This window comes from Myotis brandtii, unplaced genomic scaffold, assembly GCF_000412655.1.
Source record: "Myotis brandtii unplaced genomic scaffold, ASM41265v1 scaffold244, whole genome shotgun sequence".
Classification (NCBI taxonomy): Eukaryota; Metazoa; Chordata; class Mammalia; order Chiroptera; family Vespertilionidae; genus Myotis; species Myotis brandtii.
In genome coordinates, this window is record NW_005359225.1 from 2,630,655 (window position 1) to 2,655,086 (window position 24,432).

The 24,432-nt window shown below is 41.4% G+C and overlaps 2 protein-coding genes across 4 annotated transcripts in view; both read right to left on the reverse strand.

The window, feature by feature from the left end:
• Positions 1 to 193, reverse strand: part of NEU3 (sialidase 3 (membrane sialidase)) — a 16,277-nt gene extending 16,084 nt beyond the window's left edge. Inside the window, exon 1 of one of the 2 annotated variants that reach the window (XR_001362283.1) lies at positions 87 to 176. The gene's annotated coding sequence lies outside the window, so the exon portion shown is untranslated. Of the gene's footprint in view, positions 1 to 86 lie in introns of both variants that reach the window. The other variant, XM_014540416.1, reaches the window with a different exon arrangement.
• A 5,002-nt stretch (positions 194 to 5,195) lies between these two features.
• SPCS2 (signal peptidase complex subunit 2) lies at positions 5,196 to 24,351 on the reverse strand. 2 transcript variants are annotated; one of them, XM_005867065.2, is made up of 5 exons: positions 24,221 to 24,351; positions 14,459 to 14,542; positions 13,748 to 13,908; positions 12,188 to 12,322; positions 5,196 to 6,063 (listed from the first exon to the last, which is right to left on the reverse strand). In XM_005867065.2, the coding sequence occupies exons 1-5, from the start codon at positions 24,329 to 24,331 to the stop codon at positions 5,877 to 5,879; spliced, it is 678 nt and encodes a 225-aa protein (XP_005867127.1). In that variant the 5' UTR covers positions 24,332 to 24,351; the 3' UTR covers positions 5,196 to 5,876. The 2 variants fall into 2 exon arrangements, with proteins under 2 accessions (XP_005867127.1, XP_014395904.1); XM_014540418.1 differs by lacking the exon at positions 24,221 to 24,351 and adding an exon at positions 14,634 to 14,652.
• Positions 24,352 to 24,432: the final 81 nt, after the last annotated feature.

Below are 24,432 nucleotides of genomic sequence, written 5' to 3' on the forward strand. Positions count from 1 at the left end.
CCCTCCTCCCTTCATCCTCCCTTCAGTCCCCAGCCCAGTCCCAGCCGGGGCGGGAAGAACCTGACCCTTCCTCTTCGACCACCTACCCGCAGGGCCAAGTTCAGTGCTGCCACGTCTCCCAAAGGCTGCGCAGCTCCCGGGCTCCGCCCCACCCTTCCATTTCCTGCCCCCACCCCTCTTCAGCTTTCTATCCCCGCTCTGTTGGTTGGTAGGTATCACCGCCTAAAACTTCCCTGGGCAGCCTGAGAGGCAAGCAAAGGTTCCGGACCTCAGAGCTCAGAGGGGACTCCACAAAAAGGACCAGAGCGCCAGAGGATTGGGCCACCCCTACTCAAAAAATAAAATTATATATGTGTGTGTAAATTATATATATATATATGAATAGTATTAGATTATAATTCACTGAATAAAATAAAACTGAGTCCATTATATGAGTAATTGAAACCCAGCCAGTGTGTCTTGGTGGTTTGGTGTCGACCCATGAACCAGGAGGTAAGGGTTCCATTCCCGTCAGGGCACATGCCTGGGTTGCAGGCTCAATCCCCACCCAATGTGGGGTGTGCAGGAGGCAGCCCACTGATGATTCTCTCTCATCATTGATGTTTCTCTCTCCCCCTCTCTGAAGTCAATAAAAAGATATATTTAAAAAACACCTTATTATGTCTGAAATATTTCATTTTTAAAGATGAGCCTATACAAAATGCTAGGGTTCTTCACCAGACTTCCCCAAACTCACAACCAACTCTGTGGACCACCAAGCCAATTTTAGAAAAATACCTAAAACTAATGCCATATTTCTCTCAATTCTTCTTTAGCTGATGGTTCAGTCTTATGCTTGAGGCAATGAGGTTTAGTAGAAATCTCTAGATTTGGAAGTGAAGAGATCTTGGCTCCAATTCTGACTTCCCACTTCCTAGCTGAGTGACATTGGCAAGTTATTTAATTTCTGTGCCTCAGGTTCTTCATCTGTAAAATGGACACACATGACCTATTCACGATCTACTTCATGATGCAAATTAGACAGGTTTCACTTCCTGTATAAGGACCTCTCAGTCCCCCATGCTAAAATAGTTACTCCTATTCAAGCCTCCGCAGCACTTTGTATGGATGGCCTCTAATGAATTTTGAGTATGCCGCACCATCACTCACTGATTAATCTGTCAAAAATGGGGACCAAATCCATTCTAATGGTCTCATACAGCATTTAGTTAAGGATACTGTCAACTGAACTCCAAGAAACAGGATGAAATCAATCTGCAGACTTGACCTCTATTATACCCAAGGATCTTGACCAAACCAGCTGGAAATACAAACAACAACAAAAAAAAAAACACAAAGAAACAAAACATCCCCCAGTGCCAACAACCATAAGCCATCAGTAAGTCATCAAGGTCTACCTTAGAAAGCCAGATGGTATTCTCTACTTTCTTTATTGGCCTTGTACTTGGCCTAGGTATTAATTCTGGTACACAGGATACATCGGCTATTCCAGATTACCTTGGCCCACAAGGAAGTTGAGAACAATTCTATCATCCATAACCATACTGGCTAGTGAGTTGAGGGTCACCTGAATGTATTCCAGGGCTAAAGTGGTATCACTGATGGCTTCAGCTAAGGTCAGGAACAAATTCCATAGCAACGTTTCTAGTAGAATGAGCCTTAAGATAGGGATAACCTCCTGCAGAGTGTGCATAAATGAGTCAGCACCCCTCCAGGAAGCTCCCCCTGTACCCAAGGATACCCTTGTTTTGGACCAATCTCCACAGTTACCTGATGACTACTTGGTCTATTGGTGATGCTTCCCTAAACACCTGAAAGTTGCTTAAGGCCCTCCCTATGGTGCAAGGCACCATGTTTTCAGGGAGAAAGGCAAGTTTGTGCCTGGCTTCCACACAGGGATATCCTGGGGGCATATATGATGCCCTGTTTACAATTGTTGGGGCCTCCCAAATGGCACCTACATCTCTCAGGGAATACAGGTTGACGGTCCCTAATGTGGCCTCATGGCCACCTGGTAGGCCTCAGAGCTCTCAGTTCACTTAGAATAATTGAAACCAGTCCTTATTTTGGAAAGACTGCCTAATGGCAATTAGTCCAATCTGTCCAACATGCCTACACAACCAGCCAGGTGGCATTTGTCCTCCCCATAGTATGACTAATAGCTACAAGGGTGGTAGGAGGTTTTGGAAGTTGTGACATATTTTGCATGGAAGTATAGGAGCTGAAAGTACTGATTTTTCCAATAGACTTCTCAGTAGATTAAAGGAAATGGCTATCAAATTGCGATCTGAGTCACCTAGTGAGGATGGCAAAACCAGCAATCAGTTAAGTTTAGGGAGCTTACAACAGTTTGGGGGAGTTTTACTATGCCATTCTCCTCTGAGAGGAAGGCTCCAAGAATGACTCATTTTCCAAATGTTATATCTATGACCATGTCAAACCAACAAAAGAATCCAGGTGGCTAAACCAGAATTAAATGTGAATACTTAAGGCCTCCCTTTGGCTAAGGTGCCACCTGAAGGGTGTGGCAACCAGGTTGGCCCGGAGATGCTGTTAGGGCAAAGAAAACATACCCAGCACCAGTCAGGGCATCAGAATACTGAATTTTCAAAATAAATCTATACAACACTCCCCAACCCCTCATTCTGATCATTACTCAGTAAGCAACTATAATTAATTTTATGTCTTAACTTGACTGGAGCACGAGACCCCCAAATATTTGGTTAAGCATTATTCTGGATATGTTTGAGAGTGTTTCCGGATGAGATTACCATTTGAATCAGTGCTCTCAGTAAAGCAGACTGCCCTCTGAGATGTTGGTGGGCTTTCTTCCAATCTGTTGGAGGCCAGAATAGAACAAAAGTCAGGGTAAGGTAGAATTCACTCTGCCTGTTTGCAAGCTAGGACATCAGTCTTCTGCTTCTGGACTAGAATTTACTCCTGGTTTGCAGGCCTTCTGACTCAGACTGGAATGATATCATTGGGTCTCCTGGTTCTCCAGCTTACAGAAGCAGATCATGGGACTTCTCCAACTCCATAATCATGAGCCCATTCCTTATAATACAGCTCTTTATATATGCACACACATATCCTATTTGTTCTGTTTCTTCAGAGAACTCTAATATAGCCATCAAGAGGAAGTGATTGCTTTCAGTGGACAGCCATATTTAGTGACCAAACTGCCTTACTAAAATGTATTGACCAGGATGGGGTTAGAGAGGTAGGGTCAGAAATCTTCTGAGTACATTTTTTAAATAGGCTGTTCCAACAGTCAACAATACTAAATTCCTCTGGATGGAAGAGTTAAAGGTCCATCAAATACCTGGACTGTCAGCCCACCATTAAGTGGCTTTTGCAATAACAGTTGCACCACCGTTCAACTGCATGTCATCAGGATAACCAAAAACATGAGACAGATTAGTTTGAAGACCAAAATAGTGTAGCTGGAGTTGACTGAACTAGAAAAGCAACACTAACCTGAAAAACATGTCAACAGTGGTGAGGTACTACTGATAACCCCCAGAGGGAGCCAAAGGTCCGATATAGTAAAATAGCCAAGAGTGGGTGACGGCCATGCCCTGTGCTATGTGGTCTCACTCAAGGCTAGACAAACAGGACTTTTGAAAGGAGTCACAGTCTGGCATGCAGCAGTAGCCTCTGCATCAGAAACGTAAGTGTTTTACTTTGTGCCTAGGCTACTATGGTGGGTGTAATACCACGTCTGGTATGATTGATCCAGGCAACAATGGTGGCAATCTGAGTAGTACAGGATCCATCAGCAGCAGCTTGATCCCAGTTGGTCTTATCAAATAACGGCCCCCCACTGAGGGCATCTACATGAGTGACCCAGACAGTTGAATTAACAGCAATAATTCTAGTTTGTGGCCCCAAAGAAAAGTGTCTTTGTTTTGACACTCTGAAGTCTTCCAAGTGGAATACTCGGGGCTCGTGACAGATTGCCCCTCCCAGCAGTTTCTCATTCTTCAGTGGGTCACCTTCAATAGCATTATAAACCAAATCCAGGCAGAGTATTATTCAATACTCATCAATGGTTCCTACAAGAGTCTGTCAAAGGGAACTCTCCCCCCAAGGGTCAAGCTCCCTTACAGCAGCCAAGGCCCATTGCAAAAAAATTCTGAGATAGTTACTCATCTCTAAATGGATCTAATGTTGGCATGATAGAATATAGGATGGGGTTGGCTATGAGACAAACCAATAGTTGCCATTCTTCCAAGCATCATGCATTGTCTCTGTAATTTTCTCATTTCCTTCAATAAAAAGTAAAAGTTAAAAAAAAAAAGTGAAGATAACATGTTTATATATGTAAAGAAAAAGGTATACCCAAGTATGCAAGACTCCAAGAAATCATCTTGGAGAGGGTTATTCCCTATCTACAAACACAAGTCTTGGGACCCCCCCGTGTCTAACAGTAACTCTAACTCATTCATTGTGAAAATACAATTATCCAATTACACTCTTTCAAAAGCTGACAGAACAGCTTACAGAATAGAACTATCATCTAAAAAGGGTTGTGGGAGTAGAGGGCCCTAGAAGCTCAGAGAATTACATGACTTACCCAGCTTGTCAGGAATAAAACTCCCACCTGTTGATGTTCCACACCCCTTGGTGTGACACTAGATAGGGGGCAACATTCCCAAGTCAAAGAGCAAAACGTGATAAGCATGATGTTTTATAAAGTGAATATAGTTTTAGGAACTAGGTTCAGCAAGAATTTACTTTTGTAAGGATAGAGGGACAATATCATTATAGCTCACAGGATCTAGGCAAGTGCTGAGTTCTTCTCTACCACAGGAAAATACTGGAAAAGAAGATGTTCACAATTTTGGAGCCAGACTACCCAGGTTTAAATCCCAGTTCTATCACTAACTTTTTGTGTCTCATTTCCCTCAGGCTATAAAATGGGGATAATAATAATAATAATAATAATAATAATAACAACTACTTCTTAGGATCATTGTGAGCATTACTGAGTTAATACCTGTACATTACCTGACACAAAGTAAGTACTGAATGTCATTGTTATCACTGGAAAGTTACCAGTTCCTCACTACAGGTTCTTAGGGGTCTCTGACCAATAAAACAGCCTAGAATGAAAGAAACCTACGGTAGAGTAAGACTGTTAACACTTGCTGCTCTATTCTTCCATCCATCAAAACTAACCATCAAAAACTCCATTTTTTCAAATCTTCTTTTTATTGAAAAAAATTTTAGAAAATGGCAGTTAATAAAGGACACAAACAAATCAGCAAATCAACAGGGATATACTAGTGAAAAGCATAGACAATATAAAACTAAAAATGTCATTGGCTTCTTTAATCGGTTAAGAGCACACAAAATGTAACAGGCAGAGGGTCTATTTTAAACAAATTAAAAAGCTGGGTTTTTTCCCCAATTCACCTCGTCAGATATATACACACCACAAAAAAATGGTGTGTGAAGATGTATACAAGTAATTGTATCCTGAGTTAAGGATACAATTAAAACAGCTATTGAAACAGGAATTAACACAATAAAGTCAGCAACAGATTGACAATTTTAAAAACTGAGTCTTAATACTCTGCATGGCACAAAGCTATACTATTCTGCTAGATATGAAGGAGAAAGTCTGTTCAGTTTTTAGCAAAAATGCTTCTCCAGAAAAGCAAAAGAAAACAGTGTAATCAGCAGACCAAGGAAGCTACAGCTAGATATCAGAGCTATAATTTCTCATATCTCAGATAGAAAATCCTATTTATCCAGAATGGACTAAATTTCAGGACAAAACAGTAACATTTAACATTTTTTACATTGCTTCTTTCCTTTTCACTCCATAATTTTGCATGATCTTGCAAAAAGATGGCTGCTTTTAGAATTGGTTATTTTATTTTTCTTTCTGTGGCAAGACTGTCATGAAGTCTTGATATTTCAGGCTCATATGCATCCATGACCAGTGTCCCGCTGTGGTCAAAAAACTTAGCAATGGACCTGGTGAACTCAGCTTCCCGCTGCTGCTTTGTTCTTCCACTGATGAAGGTCAGCTTCAGAGTGTATTTGTCATCAAACCTAAGCAAAAACAATAAATCAAAAACCATAAAAAACCAAAGGAAGAGATTCACCCAGTAAAAGCAGAGCACCAAGTATTTTCGAAGAATAGAGGTGAGAAGCCTACACAAAGATTTCTCTCAAAAAACTGCCTTCAAGATACAAATGCTGATTCATAGGTGTTGCTTTGTGTTCCTGATTTAATTACTGTGTACCTCCTTTATCTTGTCATAAACTGTTAAGCCATATGGAACATCTTCTCTCACCTCTGGACTTTATTACTTGTGCTAGAAGTGTCTTCCTAGTAGCCACTTCTCTCCAATCTCAACTGACTGGTTCCCATCCTATATAGTAAAAGGCTAATATGCAAATCGACTGAACAGCAGAACGACCAGTCGCTATGACACGCACTGACCACCAGGGGGCAGACGCTCAATGCAGGAGCTGCCCCCTGGTGATCAGTGCGCTCCCATGGGGGGGAGCACCACTCAGCTAGAAGCTAGGCTAGAAGCTAGGCTCGAAGCTGGCAAGCACAGTGGCAGTGGTGGGAGCCTCTTCCACTTCCCAGGTGGCGCTAAGAACCCCTCAGGAGATGTCCGCCTGCCGGCAGCTCCCCCAAAAGGGTGCAGGCCGGGCTGAGGAACTTCTCCCCCTCCTCCCCACCCCCCTGTGCACAAATGTTGTGCACTGGGCCTCTAGTTTGTTAATATCAGGTCTTAAACTTCTCTGAGAAAGCCTTCCCAAATTAGGTCAGATGTCTCCCCCTTGTCTTCCACAGCACCATCAATCAATAGTAAAATACTGAGTGCCTATCATATGCCAAGTTCAATGACAGGCTCCCATGCTATCAATGAAATTACCTATAGAAATAATGTTTATGTATTTGTATTCTTTTCTCTTTTTTTTGTATTTGTATTCTTCACTGGACTCAGAGATTCTTAAGGGAAAAATGTTTGTCTTTTTTGTATTCTATTCTTAGCTTGGCACTTGCTGGGCAATCACATTTTTATAAGTAAATGAAGAACCTTTGTTTTCACAGGTGCTCCCCAATTCCAGGCTGCTCAATCCTTAGACCCTGTAATCAGTCTAGCTCCATGTTCTACCCTGATGCTAGGCAAGGGATGTTCTTTTGCTCCATGAACTCTGGAGATTCCTTAGCTACACCTTAAGGAATCTTGAAGGCCTTTACTATCTCCATCCATTCAGAAAGGTTTATAACAGGGGTGGGCAAACTTTTTGACTCGAGGGCCACAATGGGTTCTTAAACTGGACCGGAGGGCCGGAACAAATGCATGGATGGAGTGTTTGTGTGAACTAATATAAATTCAAAGTAAACATCATTACATAAAAGGGTACGGTCTTTTTTTTTTTTAGTTTTATTCATTTCAAACGGGCCGGATCCAGCCCGCGGGCCGTAGTTTGCCCACGGCTGGTTTATAACATCAACCTCTGGCGGGCTGACAGTCTTCCCCTATTGCCACCTGTTTCTGCCTCCATTTAATTAGGGCAGATTCAATGGACTGTCAGGCTGGAATTACCTTTAAAGGAAGCAGTTGTTTTAGCCTGTTCCTATGCATTTAAAATAGGAAAACTACCACCTACTTTTCAGGATCACTGTCATGGTTAAAACAGTGCCTATCATTAACCAGTGCTGAAAAAAAATCATAACTTAGTCACTGTCATCTAGCCAGTTATTTGTCACACCTGGTGAGCTAGGAGTGAAGACCAACTACTGCTGATATCACACCAATATTTGGACATTTGGATCCAGTTCCATTGGCAGTTCCATGGCTTTGATGGCAGAACATGATCTGATGAGTTGTGATCTAATGCATTTTAGAAATAGTTAATCACTAATTCAATAAATATTTTATTCAGCCCCAACTATGCATGTCAGGCAGTTTTACATGCTAAGGACATAGAGCAGTAAACACAAGGACAAACCTGTCTTTGAGAACTTTAGTGTGTGTAAGGAAACCAACAATAAAGTAAAAAATACGATGCTTGAGCAGAGCCCTAAAGTAGGTAATAAAACAAGCTACCTGAAAAAAGACTAGCCCAGGCAGAGGAAACAGCAAATGCAAAGGTCCTGAGACAAGAACATGCCTGGAATGCACGAAGAACAGAAAAGAGACCAATAAGAAAGAACATAATAGAGTAGGAGGCTAAAAGCCACAAGAGATGAGGGGGGTGTGTGCATGTGTATGGGGTGCAGAAAATAAATAAGTATAGATTTCCAAGCTATGCTTAATTTTTCAGTTTTTGTTTTTGTTTTGTTTTTTCCTATGAGTAAGAGTTTTGAGCAGGGGATTGAGTTGATCTGCCTTAAGTTTTAAAATGATCACTCTGCCTGTTGTACTGGGAATAGACTATGGGCAGGGAGAGCAGCTGCAGAGGTCCATTAGGACATTATTACAGTAGCCTAATTGAGAGATGATGGTAGCAGTGGAGATGTTTAGTGGTCAGAATGAATATACTTAGAAGGTAGGGCTGACAGGATTTGTTGGAAGAACTGAGAGAGAGAAGTGAAGTCAGAGTTCTGACCTAAGTAATTAGAAGGATGGAGTTGCCATTTATTGAGGCAGGTTTAAATGAGGGATAGCAGAGTTATGTTTTAGATGTGTTCATTTTGAGATGTTCATTAGGATCCAGTGTTAAATAGAAAGCTGGGATACACTGGGAATTCAGAGTAGAGGGCTAGGATGAAAACTCAGATTTAAAGATCTTCATCATATAGATGGTATTTAAAGTCTTGAAAGTCTAGTAAGTTTACACTTAATGAGTGAATATAGAGAAGAGGTGCTGGGAACAAGCACTGGTCGCATCTCAAATTTAGAGAAAGGGAATAATGAAGAATTATAGGACTAAGAAACCGACATTACAGTAAGAAGAAAATTAGAAGATTATGGTATGTATCCTAGAAGCCTGTTTTAAAAAGAAAGTGTAACAAGGAGAGAGTGATCCACTGTGTCAAATGCTGCTGATAGGTCAAGTACGATGAGGAAAGAGAAGTAAAGAGGAGCAGATCAGAAGATAAAATGGGAGAAGAGGACAAGGGGACAGAGAAATGGGAACACTGTGCGAGGAGAGTAAGGAGAAAGAAAACAACTTTTTTTAGTTGGGAGAAATGAAATGACAGCGTGTTTGTATGTTAGAAAGAATAATTCAGCAGAAGGAGAAACATCAAGTCGACGAGAAGGGGTAAGAATCTAGTGGACAAATGTAGAGTCAGCATCAGACAGGAACTTACAAAGGCGGAATATGATGAGCAGGTAGTGATGAGAGACTTCCCGTTGCTTCTATCTTCTCAGGAACAAAAGAGACTGAGAGTAAAGGTGCAGGAGGAGAGAAGGAGGATTGAAGATAGAGAAGGTATGAAAGATCCTAGACAGTGAGAGAGTAACTGGACTATAGAAATGCCATGGAATCTAAGCTGGGTAAGGAGAAAGTGAGGGGAAGAGGGACAGTAAAGTGAAAAGGTGGCAGACTCAATGGAAGCCAATGGAGCTGAAGAACTGTTAGGACAAGAAAACTACAAGGAGATAGACTAGAAAAATACGAAGCAGTGGCCGGAGAGTGGGATAATTAAAACTGAAATTATTGAAGGTACTTACCTATCAGTAATAGCAAGGTCTAGTATATGACCAGGGAAAAAAGTGCTTAAGACTTGGTAGAGCCCAACCGGCGTAGCTCACTGGTTGAGCATCGACCTATGAACCAGAAAGTTGCAATTCGATTCCCAGTCAGGGCATATGCCTGGGTTGCGGGCTCGATCCCCAGTGTGGAGCATGCAGGGGGCAGCTAATCAATGATTCTCTCTTCATTGATGTTTCTATCTCTCCCTCCCTCTCTGGGCGGGTGTGTGTGTGTGTGTGTGTGTGTGTGTGTGTGTGTGTGTAAGACTTCCTAGAAAACAAGATAACCAACCAGAAAAGAGAAAGTAAAACTGAGAGAGGCTGAAGTACTAGAATCATCAACCACTAAGATTTCTGGAAAGAGCTATGTTAGAGAGACTATCAATGAACCAGAAGCTTTCTTCAAGTAAAGAGAAGTGGGTCTATATTTAACTGCAATCAGAAGGAAAAGAGGTGGCATTATTTCCTCTCCAGAGACACCAATAATGCGGCAATTGGTAAAAATCAGCAGGAAATATGGAAAAATCAGAACCCTCATACAAAGCTAGTGGGATTGTAAAATGGTGCAGCTATTTTGGAAAACCATCTGGCATTTCCTCAACCAATTTAAAAAGAGTTAAAATTGGATCCAGCAATTCCTCTCCTAGGTATATTACCCAAAAAAGGAAAATGCATGTCCACACAAAAATGTACACAAATGTTTAGAGCACCATTATTCATAACAGCCAAAAGATGGAAACAACTCAAATGTCCACCAACTAATAAATGGGTAAGCAAAAAGCAATATATACATGCTGTGTATTGCATTATTCAGCACAAAAAGGAATGAAATATTGACACATGCTACACCACAGATGAACCTTGAGAACATTAGGCTAAGTGAAAGAAGCTTGTTACAAAAGAAAACACATGTTATAAGATTCATTCATATGAAATATCCAAAACAAGAAAGTCTATAGTGACAGAAAGTAGAACAGTGGTTACTTAAGGTTGTGGGGAATGGGAGGATAGGGTATAGCTTTCTTTGTGAGGTGATGAACATGTTCTAAAATTGATTGTGGTGACAACTGCAAATATCTGTAAATACACTAGCAACTACTGAACTGTATACACTTTAAATGGGTAAACTGTATGGTAGGTGGATTATATTTCAATAAAGCTGCTTAAGAAAGACAAGTCAGAATGAAAATAATGAAATCAAGATGATATTAGGATCTAGAATTCTGCAGCTGTGTTTCAGTGTCCCGGCACAGGCCAAAATGGCAGCTAGGAGCACTGCCAGGAGGAGATAAGAACTCAGCTGCAACATCAGAAGGAAGGTCTGCTTCTCTTCACAGGCATCTCCACAAGTTGGTAATGAGAAGCTTTTTAACACTGATGCTGTACTTACCTTCTATTTGTGAATAACTGTACTTGTAATATGAGAGCCTACTACATGCTAGAAACTGTACTATGTTTTTAGGATTATGACTAAGAGCATGAATTCTACCCTGGCTGATGTGGCTCAGTTGGTTGGACATTACTCTGTGCACCGAAAGGTTGCCAGTTTGATTCCCGATCAGGGCACATGCCTGGGTTGTGATTCAATCCCTGGTAGGGGGCATGCAGGAAGTAGTCAATCGATGTTCTGCTCTCACACTGATGTTTCTCCCCCCACCCCTCCTTCAGCTCTAAAAAAATAATCAATTTAAAAAATCTTAAAAAAAAGAGCATGAATTCTTGGCTCAGGTGTGTGCTGGAATATCTGGTGGAATTCACTTTTGAGCTGTATGACCCTGAAAGAATTAACTGAACTCTTTGGGCCTGTGTTCTTATTTTAAAAAGGAGTTGTTCTAAGGTTTATATGAGATAATGCACTGAGCACAATAACTACTACATGCTCAATAGAAATTTGCTATTATTATAACTAGTAACTTATTTTCTGAACAAGGCTACAAGTCATTTTTGACCCTCCTAAAGCTCAAATAGTTTACATGACATACCAGAAGTCACACAGCTGGAAATAGATGAGCTGGAATTTGAACCCTATTCTAGATACCTAGAAAGATCTCAGTTGTCAGCTGGACAAAGTTATACCTACTGCTGGTCAGAAACAGACTGAATTGTCCTTCTCTGAGTTGCCTGGTACATTGCTTCAGAGATTCCTGTTTGCAAAGAAGAAATGGAAGCTAATGGGATTCTTCAAAGATAACTGACTTTACACCTTTGGCCTTTATAAGTCTGCACCCTAATTAACTCAGTTAATTAGCCACAGGAAAAAGAGAATAATTCTTCATTCTCCACCGAAGTACTTTCTCCCGGAGTTAATCCTCAGAGCATATCTGTGATAATGCAAGATCAGAACTGCAATGCTAAGAAAAACTTTATAGATCATTCATAATCCTTTCTTCATTTTACATGACTAGTATGATCTGCATAGAGTAGGCATACAATAGTCTGTTGCTGAAAATGACTCAACACCCAGGGAAAAGCCAACACCAGGATTTAAGAATCTGTGAGGATAGTCATACCTTTTGAGACTGGAGGACAGTTGCCAAATATCATCAGGATCCATCCCTGTAGGATCTTTCCTGTGGGCCACGAGAAAGATGCTCTTCTCCTTATATGAGGTATAAATGGTCAGGATCCCCATCATCACAAAATAGGTTCGAATAAGGTTAAGGGGAAAACACACAAACATACTCACAAAAGAGAACTAACACATATTGACAAGCAAGGGCTACAAAAACCACTAAAGATTTCTGTCTTGCTGTAAAAACACTGAATATTTAGCCATTTCATTTTCATCCTTATGTCTATATACCAAGAGAAGCAAGGCTCTCAGGTTAGAATACTTCAAAGGGGAACTTCAAAGGGGAAGAAAGAAAACCAGCTCTTATCTTTTCTGTTCAAAGGGGAAATTCAAAAGGGAAGGGCATAAACCAGCTCTCATTTTTTTCTGTTCAATGATAACATGTATAAGAAGATCCTGTTACCTAGTTTGTCAAGACTTGGGCTTCTTTCTCTATAAAATACAAACCTAATAATTACAGTGAACTTAACCAAACTCAACCAATTTCATGAGTCATTAAAAGAGAAGATAAGTGACTTCAGATTAACTTACTATAAGAACAATTACTTCATATACATGGAACTTATTATATTCAGTTTTTGACAGTATTAACTATTTTGAGAACCTATTATGTGCCAGAAATTGGCATAAGAGCTTTGTATACACTGTATAATTTAAATTTTATGACAGTGAGAGGCAGGAAAGTATAGTGAAAAATTTCATAATGAGATGATTTGTAGATGCCATGTCTGGGGACTATGATTTGGAATCAATTTGGATAATAGCATTTTTGACCAGAACCTGATTTATTAAATGGCTTGCAAAATATCTTTGAAGAGAAATTCCCAAAGTGAAGACTTTAGAAATATTTCAGATTGTGGTAACACTGTTAAGAAAAGTAAGCTGCCTACCAAAATGATAATTCTGAGTGTATATTACCCATATTTATAAATGAGCAAATTCAAACAGTTCCAAAAAAGAGTTATTATTAGCACAAGATCACAAAACCACCTGGATTTCGAACCCAGGTTTCTCTAGTTCCACAATAGGTTCTTATGTCCACTGTTACACAAGCCACACCTATATACCTCATGCTCAGTAACTCCCAGTCCAGCCTCCCAGCTTCAAGGAAACCTGACACAGATCTAACCTTCAACATCTGATCCTTTCCTAATATCCTGGTATGAGTGGCTTGAAGCAACCTGGTCTAATGGGAGAAGTTCTAGACTAGAAATAAGAACTAGGTCATTATTATTGTGTTTTGCTATCAGGTGCTCACACCTGGATTATGACCTCTATTAATAACTAAATAGAATTAACGATAAAATAAACATATTAAATCTAAAATGTCAGTGATAATTACTAGATAAATTTACAGATTTCCATAGCTGATAATATTAAATTCTAACATTGGCAGACTCCCAGATCAAAGTTTGTTTTTTGTAGGAAACAGGGAGGTAAACAGTAAAGATTTTAAAATAGTCACTAGAAAACAAACCTGAGTATAAATAAAGGATATGATATGACGCACAACGCCAAAACAGGCTTGGACTCTGGAAAAGGGTGCATATAATCCCAAATCAAAGCCACTATGGCAAAGAAACAGGAGATGGTACAGATGGTGAGGCGACCGTCAATTAGACCAAAATTCTCCACATACTTGTACTTTTCCAGAAGTACCTAGTGAGAAGAACAAGGAATCAGGCTAACAGGAATGCTTCCTTCCTAGAACCTGCTTTTACTCTTAATTTCCATGATAAAAGCTATATTGGAATCATATAAATTACCAAGTAGTTGTTTCTAATCAGAATTTTATCATTCCAAGCAAAAGGACTCAAGCTGTTTATAACAGATCCCAGAGAAAAAGTTCATCAACTTCTCATACATTTTTTTAAAATCCTCAACTTATTCCCTTGGATGAAACTAAAATAATTAGAGAGATGACCAATCATGGATCAATGTGTCATATTCCCTCAACCTTCTTGGCTCTTAGCTAATTAACCTAAAAACAACAGAGTAACAGCTTTCTGACGTTGAAATGTTAGAGAACTTGAAGAGGGGTGTTAGGTAGCTAACATTTATATTTTTTCACACGCTCCCCCACATACACTATAAGGCTCAATTCCTAACACTGGAAAACTAAGGTCATTCCAAGTGATAGAAGAAAAAGATCCTGCAGATGAACCATCAGCTGTACACACACTAATAGACCCCCACCTCAAGAAAGTACCTTTTTGGCAGAATCATCCAAAGAATTTTTCACAGCTGATCCATCCCATTTGTCAATTTTTACAGGCTTATCATCAATCTTCCACTGTAAAATAAAGAGTTGTTCATCAAGAAATATGGCATCTTACTGAAAGTAAAATGAACTACTTCCTTAAGGACACTCTTAAGTATAGTACCATTTACTCTTTCTCTTCTGATGTTGGACATCTAAAAGACAGAACACTTAGAAATGAAGGTGAAGGAGTCTAGTGTCACTAGAATCAGGTGGTGCTCAGGATGTTGCCAGTCTCCATGCTGAGAAGTCAAAAATCTGCCCTAGCTGGTTTGGCTCAGCGGATAGAGCGTCGGCCTATGGACTCAAGGGTCCCAGGTTCGATTCCGGTCAAGGGCATGTACCTGGGTTGCGGGCACATCCCCAGTAGGGGGCGTGCAAGAGGCAGCTGAATCCATGTTTCTCTCTCATCGATGTTTCTAACTTGCTATCCCTCTCCCTTCCTCTCTGTAAAAAAACCAATAAAATATATATTAAAAAAAAATCTATAAGCCCAAAACCACAACACTTACATGGGCTAGAGACTACAGTGTGAACTCACATATCCCATTCCTGTTCTGCCCAAATGTGAGTATAGAAAAGATCTCCACTTGGTTATCCTTTCATTTGTGACCACAAAATTCGGGGAATATATATCTATGAACTTTCAGACACTAATAAAATGAGGAAGGTCTCCTTTAATATACTAGTATCTTCATCGGCAAACAACTTTTATGTTTTACCAGCATGTTTTAACTATAGGAAAACAGCAAATCCAGTGTAATCTGTTGGAAAGAACATTTTGAATGAAAAACCAAGTTATATCACAAGTGAGTTGTGACGTTTGAACAAACCCTGCTTCAATTTCCCTCATCTGCAGAGGCTGAAAAAGGTTACCAAATACTGTGCTACTTAGAGGCAAGTGATTCTCTCACACATTGTTGGCAGAAATTCAAAATGATACAACACCTATAGAAGACAACTTAGCACCTTGGATTCAAGTTCCCACTTCTGGACATTTTTCCATATCCACATCGACATGAAATAATATACAAGGCTATAAACGTAGCAGTATTTATAGCAGTAATATTATTATATAGTTATCACATATAAAATAGAAATATATATTAGACCATTTAAGCGGAGATGGCAAGTAGGCAGTTGGATATATAAGTCTAGGGATCAGAGGAGAGGTCCAGGTTGGAAATAGAAATGTGGAAGTCATCAACTTACAGATTATATTTAAGCCATGACACTGGGTATCTCTTTGGAATGAGTGTAGATAGAGAAGAGGGCCAGAGACTTGCCAATGTTTACAGGCCAGGAAGAAGACTAAATAAATAAATAACTAACAGAGAGACCAGTGAAGGAGGAAGAAAAGCAAGAGCAAGAAGTGTTCTTGAAGCCACATAAAGAAAATATTTCAAGAAGAAAGTGATCAATGAGTCAAATATTACTGAAAGGTTGAGTGAGTAATATGAAAAACTACTACTGAGATTTCACAAGAGGGAGGCCACAGCAGAGAAATGGTGCAGACAATAGCCAAAAAAGGGACCTGGGCAAATGGAAGTTACTAACTTCTGTGATATCACTGAGCTACAAAATGGTGAATACGAAGTTAATAATAATATCAATAATTTGAAGCTTCATACGTTACTCAATAAGCACTATAGAAATTTTAAGTTTAAATTAAAATTTAAAATTCACATACTGTAAAACTTGCCATTTTAAAATGTACAATTCAGTTGTTTTTTAAATTTAAATTATTCTCACAAGGTTGTGTGACTATCACCACTACCTAATTTCAGAATACATTCATCACCCAAAAAAGAAACCTCATACCCATAAGCCAGTGGTTCTCAACCTTCCTAATGCCGCGACCCTTTAATACAGTTCCTCATGTTGTGGTGATCCCCAATTTCATTGTTACAAATTGAACATAATTAAAGCATAGTGATTAATCACAAAAACAATATGTAATTATATATGTGTTTTCCGATGGTCTTAGGCGACCCCTGTGAAAGGGTCGTTCAACCACCAAAGGGGCCTCGACCCACAGGTTGAGAACCGCTGCCATAAGCAGTCACTCCCTTCCCAGCCTCCCTTCAGCCCTGGCAACCACTAATCTACTTTTTGTCTGCATGGATCTGCCCTTTCTAGACATTTTATATACTAAATGGAATCATACAATATGCAGCCTTTTGAGACTGATTTCTCTCACTCAACATAATGTATTGAAAGTTCATCCAGGTTGTAATAACTATCAGTACTTTATTCCTTTATATAGCTAAATATTCTACTGCATGGATATACAATATTTTGTTTATACATACATCTATCAACAAATACTTGGGGAATACTTGGGTTGTAGCTACCTTTTGGCTATTGTGAAGAATGCTATTATAATTTGCATACATGTTTTCATGCAAGACTTATATTTTCAATTCTTTTGGGTTTATACTTAGAAGTGGAATATGCCGAGTCATATGTTAACTCTATGTTTAAGTTTCTGAGGAACTGATATGCTGTTTTCCAAAGTAGCTGCATCACTTTACATTCCCACCAGCAATGTAAAAGGGTTCCAATTTCTCCACATCCTCCTCACCAACAATATTTTTTTTATTTTTTATTATAGTCAGACCAGTGGGTGTAAAGTGGTATCTCATTGTGGTTTTGATTTGAATTTCTCTAATGACTAATATGTTGAGCTTCTTTTCATGTGCTTATTGGCCATCTATATATCTTCTGTGGAGCTATTCACGTATTCTTTTATTCTTTTTAAAATTGGGATTTTTATTGAGTTATATAAGATTATATAGTCTAGACCAGTGTTCTCAACCTTCTGGTCCTTTAAATACAGTTCCTCATGTTGTGACCCAACCATAAAATTATTTTCGTTGCTACTTCATAACTGTAATGTTGCTACTGTTATGAATCGTAATGTAAATATCTGATATGCAGGATGGTCTTAGGCGACCCCTGTGAAAGGATCGTTCCACCGCCAAAGGGGTCGTGACCCACAGGTTGAGAACCGCTGTTCTAGATTGACACTAACTCACTGTGTGGTCTTGGGCAAGTTGCTTCTTTTCCCCTCTCCAACTGTATCCATGTCTACAAAATGAGGAGGTTGGAACAAATGAGCTTCAAGATCTCTTCATTAAAGCATTTTAGAGAAAACACTATTGATTAAGCAGAATAGTTAATAAACAAATAAAAAAAAAAAAACTTAAGATGTCAGAACCAGAAGAGATTTAAAAAGTCATCTAGGACAGTAGTTCTCAACCCAGAAGTAATTGTTAAAATGTAGAGGAAATAAATAGCTATGTGTGAAAACACGCAGATGTCCAGGCCCCACATCTAGAGAATCTGACTCAGGTCTGGAATGAGGTCCAAAAATCTGTATTTTTAACCAGGATTCCAAGGGGGTCTGATGTAGACAGTCTCCATACCATGTTATGAAAAATATTTTAAGAAAGCTAATATACCCAGAATAACTGCTAGTTAGCAGTAGCTACATGTATTTTGTTGAGTACCTATTATGTGCCAGACACCACCTTTTAAGGTAAATGCTATAATTATCCCCACGTTGAAGATGAAGAAACGGATATAAACAGATTTACTAACTTGCCCAAGAACATACCTGGTAAGTGGCAGGCAGGATTCAAAGACAGATGGCCTGGCTCCAGAGCCTGTGTTCTCAATTACTAAGATACAAAAGCTGGACTTTAAGATTAAGCTTGATAGTCCAACCAGGAGACAGAAATCCACCTATGAGGTTAAAAGGGTCTGGATATAGCTTCTAGAAAGCATGGTTTAATACCACAGTTTAACAGCCAAAACAAATCCCATCAGGAGACAGAAAGGATTTAGTTTCTGGAAAGAATGATTTAATATAACATTAATTGTAATAGCCAAAACAAATTAAGCAAGCAATTTTTCTTTATAGCCTGCTAGGTAGAACAAGATGTTTTGGTGTATTTTGGGCAAAATAACTTATTGCAATGATCTAAGTTATTCTGTGATGGAGTTTAGAAGATTATATTTGCATGCTTATTTTTAAGACCAGGAAACTGGAAGTGTTTTGTTCTTAAAGTCATGTTCCCTGGAACAGAAATTCACATCTGCTGAGGGAAAGCTATAAGTACATTTGCATCGCTTTATTACATTTGTTTATGGCAAGTGAAATTACAGCTGGAGGATATAAAATAAAAACCCTCCAAAAAAATCAAGACAAATCAAATTAAAAATACTGTAAGCCCCTCATGCCCACAGAGCGAAAGTTTCTCTATTCATTCAGATCTTGTTCCACTGAGAATATTTTTTCCTATGTTCTCTTCCACAGTACCCTCAGTTTTCAGACAACTTGAGGCACCATCTTCTAAGACTGTTTCTGAAGACTGAAGTGGCAAATTGGAAGTTTTTTTCTCTGCCTAATTCAATACTGCAAGTACTTATTCCAGAACCCCTCATGGGAAAATGGACAAATACAAATTGGTATAACAATACAAGACAGTATGTCACATTAAGTGACAGCTTAATACCCATGTGCCATAAATGCTAGAGAATTCAGAAGGGGAACAATTCAATGTAAGGCAGCAATGAAGTTTTCCAAAAGGAAGTACCTAAATAACTCCTGACTTAATTTTTTCATTCCCATGTGCCATGAATGCTAGAGAATTCAGAAGGGGAATAACTCAATGTAGGGCAGAAAAGAAGTTTTCCAAAAGTGCCTAAACAGCTCCTGACTTATTTCTATATCACTTCTTGGTTAATTCTGCCAAGTGTTCCTTTGTCTATTTTCGTCTATTTCTGTTATTCAAGTTGGGAGTTCTCATCACCTTGTCATTCTATTTTTATAGCCCTTTACAAAGAACATTTACCAATATTATACAATTTAATATTTACAACAAGCCTATAATAATATGTATATACTAGAGGCCTGGTGCAAGAAATTCATGCATGGGTGCGGTCCCTAGGCCTGGCCGGTGATCGAAGCAAGAGCATCTGGTGTGGAAGGGCAGGTCCCAGCTGACCTCTGGGCCCTAGGCAGCACCCCCCGCCCCGCCTGAGTCCCCATGAGGAGATGCAGACTGGGTGTAGTGTGGGTCTCTGGGCCGCCCAGCGGTGCCGCACGGAAGCCAGGTGGGCAGCATGCTTTCTCCTGACCTTCTTCCCAGACTGGCTCCTGTGCAAATCCACAGGAGCCTGACCAGCCCCTGCGGTCCTGGTGGCTGCTGCCCGGCTCAAGCAGAAGAGGCCAGAGGCCACTCTGGTACGAGGCGGGACGGGCTCCTCACAGGAGCCTGGCACCTGAGCGTGGGGCTTCCCTGGCGTCCTGGGGGCGGGTAGCAGTGGGAGTGAGAGCGAGCTCAGTGGAAACCCCCGCATTCTCACTGCACCTCTGTCCCCATCACTCCCACCCCCAGGTAGCCTGGGAGAGGTCACAGAGTGTCACCGACGCCTGCTGTGTTCCGTGCTGCTCCCTGGTGGTCAGTGCACATCACAGCAAGTGGTGGAACTCCCAGTCTCCTGGTCCAACTCCCGGTCAAGGGGACAATTTGCATATTAGGCTTTTATTATATAGGAGGATGAGCATCCACAATATTTACATAAGAAAATTTAAATTCAGGAATACCAAGTAACTTATCCAAAGCCACGCAGCTTTTAACATGCTACACTAGAACTTAAACTTGTCTTTCTTTTTACACTAATCCCTATAAACTACTATGGTATAAGGCAGTGGTTCTCAACCTGTGGGTCTCGACCCCTTTGCTGGTCGAACGACCCTTTCACAGGGGTCACCTAAGACCATTGGAAAACACATATATAATTACATATTGTTTTTGTGATTAATCACTATGCTTTAATTATGTTCAATTTGTAACAATGAAATGGGGGGTCACCACAACATGAGGAACTGTATTAAAGGGTCGCGGCATTAGGAAGGTTGAGAACCATTGGTATAAGGCCTTACCAGAAGGCTTTTAATTTTTACCTCTCCAAACGATCTGAATAATTTTCCTAAACCCACTTTAATCTCAAAACCTTCAACAGCTTCCTGCTACTTCAAGCAATCCATGCCCTCTTTTTATTTATTTATTTATCTTTGATTTCAGAGAGGAAGGGAGAGGGAAAAAAGACTGAAACATCAATGATAAGAGAGTCATTGACTGGCTGCCTCCTGCACGTCCCCTACTGGAGATGGAGCTCACAACCCAGGCATATGCCCTTGGCCGGAATCGAACCCAGGACCCTTCACTCTGCAGGCTGATACTCTATCCACTGAGCCAAACCAATTAGGGCCCATGCCCTCTTCAATCCCATCACTACAGGTTTCTTACAGAACAGTCCAATCAACTCACTACCTAAGAAACATCCGGCACCATCTGTGTACCTTTGCTCAAGGACATTAACTGGTATATGCCTTCCCTCGCTCTCCCCACAAAAAAGTCCCCTCCCCACAAAAAAAGTCCCCGCTCCACTTCAGACAAGAGGTCATCCCCTGGGGCCTTACCCCCTTATCAATCAGAACTCAGGGATCATTTTCTCTCTCTCATTTGCACTTCTGTAAAAAGTACACAACTACATACACCAAAAACTTCTATGTTTAATATTCTGGGTATCCCATGTCCTATACTCAGCAATACGGAGTACTTTCTGACAACAGGATTCTTGATTTATTCCTAGGCCATCACACATGTGTATTAGACACTACAGGTTATGGAGATCATTAATGCATATCATCTCATTTGATTCTCCCCCAAACCCTAACACTTCAGGTGAAGAAAGGGAGGCGTAGTGAGGTTAACAACGCATTCATACAGTCTGAAGGTAGCTACTTCAAAGCCCACATGTTATGATTCCCAAATCCAGGTTCTTTCAATAACACCAGGATGCCATCCACTTTTCAGTGATCACTACCTTAGCAGAAAGAATGCCCAGCGTAATGTTTGCTGGTGGTAATCCAAACAGAGGGAAAGGCAAACGCAGTCAATAGGGTGAGCACAGGCTGTGAGGCGCTCACCCGGCAGGAAGGCAGGATTTGTGCATGAAAATGACCATCAAGTCCCAACATTTTCGCATGTTTGGGGGCAATGTGCTCTGAACCCAGCCCCCAGAACACATTCTGTCCCTTAAGAAGGGTTCAGAGTGTGAGAATTATGTCATTCAAAACCGATGACACCAAAAGAGAAGCAAAAAGACCAGGACCCTTCCATTGGATACGTACTCATTTCTCCAGCACCTACCATGTGTCAGGCACAGGGAAGTCCAAAAGCTGTTTTCAATTAAAGTAAAAAATACTGACTACCGACTATATCAAAAGACCCACACCTAACATTTCTCATCAAACTGGCCCAGGGCCCTACAATGAGCACTGAAAGGAACCTTAAGGCGAAACCCGCCTTCCAGATGAGCAAATACACAGGAAGAATAAGCATAATTCAAGGTCACACAGTAATTAATTGGAGGCAGAACCAGGACTGGGACGCAGATCTCTATGCAACTGTTTCGTCCAAGATGCTATGCTCTGCAAAGGACAAGAAGGCACAACCCAAGAACGGAGTTTTCCTTTTTTCTTTTCAACCCTTGTTGCCAGGACCGTAGTTTTTAAAAACGTGGCTGGGCGAGGGGGGAAGAGGCAAAGCAGGAACAAGCAACGAACTCGCCAACCCAGGCATATGCCCTTGGCCGGAATCGAACCCAGGACCCTTCACTCTGCAGGCTGATACTCTATCCACTGAGCCAAACCAATTAGGGCCCATGCCCTCTTCAATCCCATCACTACAGGTTTCTTACAGAACAGTCCAATCAACTCACTACCTAAGAAACATCCGGCACCATCTGTGTACCTTTGCTCAAGGACATTAACTGGTATATGCCTTCCCTCGCTCTCCCCACAAAAAAGTCCCCTCCCCACAAAAAAAGTCCCCGCTCCACTTCAGACAAGAGGTCATCCCCTGGGGCCTTACCCCCTTATCAATCAGAACTCAGGGATCATTTTCTCTCTCTCATTTGCACTTCTGTAAAAAGTACACAACTACATACACCAAAAACTTCTATGTTTAATATTCTGGGTATCCCATGTCCTATACTCAGCAATACGGAGTACTTTCTGACAACAGGATTCTTGATTTATTCCTAGGCCATCACACATGTGTATTAGACACTACAGGTTATGGAGATCATTAATGCATATCATCTCATTTGATTCTCCCCCAAACCCTAACACTTCAGGTGAAGAAAGGGAGGCGTAGTGAGGTTAACAACGCATTCATACAGTCTGAAGGTAGCTACTTCAAAGCCCACATGTTATGATTCCCAAATCCAGGTTCTTTCAATAACACCAGGATGCCATCCACTTTTCAGTGATCACTACCTTAGCAGAAAGAATGCCCAGCGTAATGTTTGCTGGTGGTAATCCAAACAGAGGGAAAGGCAAACGCAGTCAATAGGGTGAGCACAGGCTGTGAGGCGCTCACCCGGCAGGAAGGCAGGATTTGTGCATGAAAATGACCATCAAGTCCCAACATTTTCGCATGTTTGGGGGCAATGTGCTCTGAACCCAGCCCCCAGAACACATTCTGTCCCTTAAGAAGGGTTCAGAGTGTGAGAATTATGTCATTCAAAACCGATGACACCAAAAGAGAAGCAAAAAGACCAGGACCCTTCCATTGGATACGTACTCATTTCTCCAGCACCTACCATGTGTCAGGCACAGGGAAGTCCAAAAGCTGTTTTCAATTAAAGTAAAAAATACTGACTACCGACTATATCAAAAGACCCACACCTAACATTTCTCATCAAACTGGCCCAGGGCCCTACAATGAGCACTGAAAGGAACCTTAAGGCGAAACCCGCCTTCCAGATGAGCAAATACACAGGAAGAATAAGCATAATTCAAGGTCACACAGTAATTAATTGGAGGCAGAACCAGGACTGGGACGCAGATCTCTATGCAACTGTTTCGTCCAAGATGCTATGCTCTGCAAAGGACAAGAAGGCACAACCCAAGAACGGAGTTTTCCTTTTTTCTTTTCAACCCTTGTTGCCAGGACCGTAGTTTTTAAAAACGTGGCTGGGCGAGGGGGGAAGAGGCAAAGCAGGAACAAGCAACGAACTCGCGAATTCGATCACCTAGACTAGAGCACTTGGAGGCAGAAAGGGAGGGAAATGGGGGGCGAGAGAAAAGATAAATCTTAAAGGCTTCCTGGGGGTCCAGCAGGGGAAGTCAATACTCAATTAAGTGCAGTATTCGGGGTGTCCGTGACAAAACGCCCAGAAACTTGAACCCCTAGCGATACGCAAGGGTGGCAGTCGTGGTGGGGAGTTCAGGGACTCCCGCCTTCCAGCGGACGCTCTCATTCCTTCGGGCTTCCGCTTTCCCCGTCGGTGAAATGGGCACATTGAGCAGGAGCCCCAGCACCGCCGAGGGAGAGCGACGGCCGCGTGGAAACGTGAGAATAATGGGGTCATCTATCCTAAGAAGCGGTGGTGGCCAGCAATAAAGGACCAGGAGCGCGTCCGAGAAGGAAAGAAGACCTAACGAGGAAAGAGCCCGGGTCTGACATGGGGAGGGAGCGGGCTGTAAGCGCCCGTCGGGTTCCCATGGTGGGCCAGACCCGTACTCCCCCGAGAAACCTCTGAAGAGAAGGGGGGCGGTGATGGGAAGGTGGGCTCGCCGCCCCCCAGGCCTCCGCTGGCCTGGGCCGTCCCCCAGAGTTGTCTCCTCACCTTGTCCAACAAGCCGCTGCGGCCACTGCCTGTCCCGCAGCTAGAGCCACCGCCAGCCCCAGTACTGCCTCCGCCGCCACCAGACCTCCCGCCCTGTCCAGCCGCCGCCATCTTGTCTATCTCGGCGTCTCCCTCCCACTCCTACTTGTCCGAAGCCGATTGGCTGGAGCCCACGGCGTGACGTGCCGCGCGGAGCCCATCGGGATCCGTAG

Bases quoted from the DNA above. Each gene is read 5' to 3' on its own strand.
- SPCS2 (XM_005867065.2), bottom strand. From the start codon at position 24,331: ATGGCGGCGGCTGGACAGGGCGGGAGGTCTGGTGGCGGCGGAGGCAGT. The intron at 12,323-13,747 runs ATATCCTTTATT...CCTTATTCGAAC, and splicing joins TTGGCGTTGTGCGTCATATC to CTATTTTGTGATGATGGGGA. The intron at 6,064-12,187 runs GTATGACTATCC...GTTTTTGCTTAG, and splicing joins CTGTCCTCCAGTCTCAAAAG to GTTTGATGACAAATACACTC.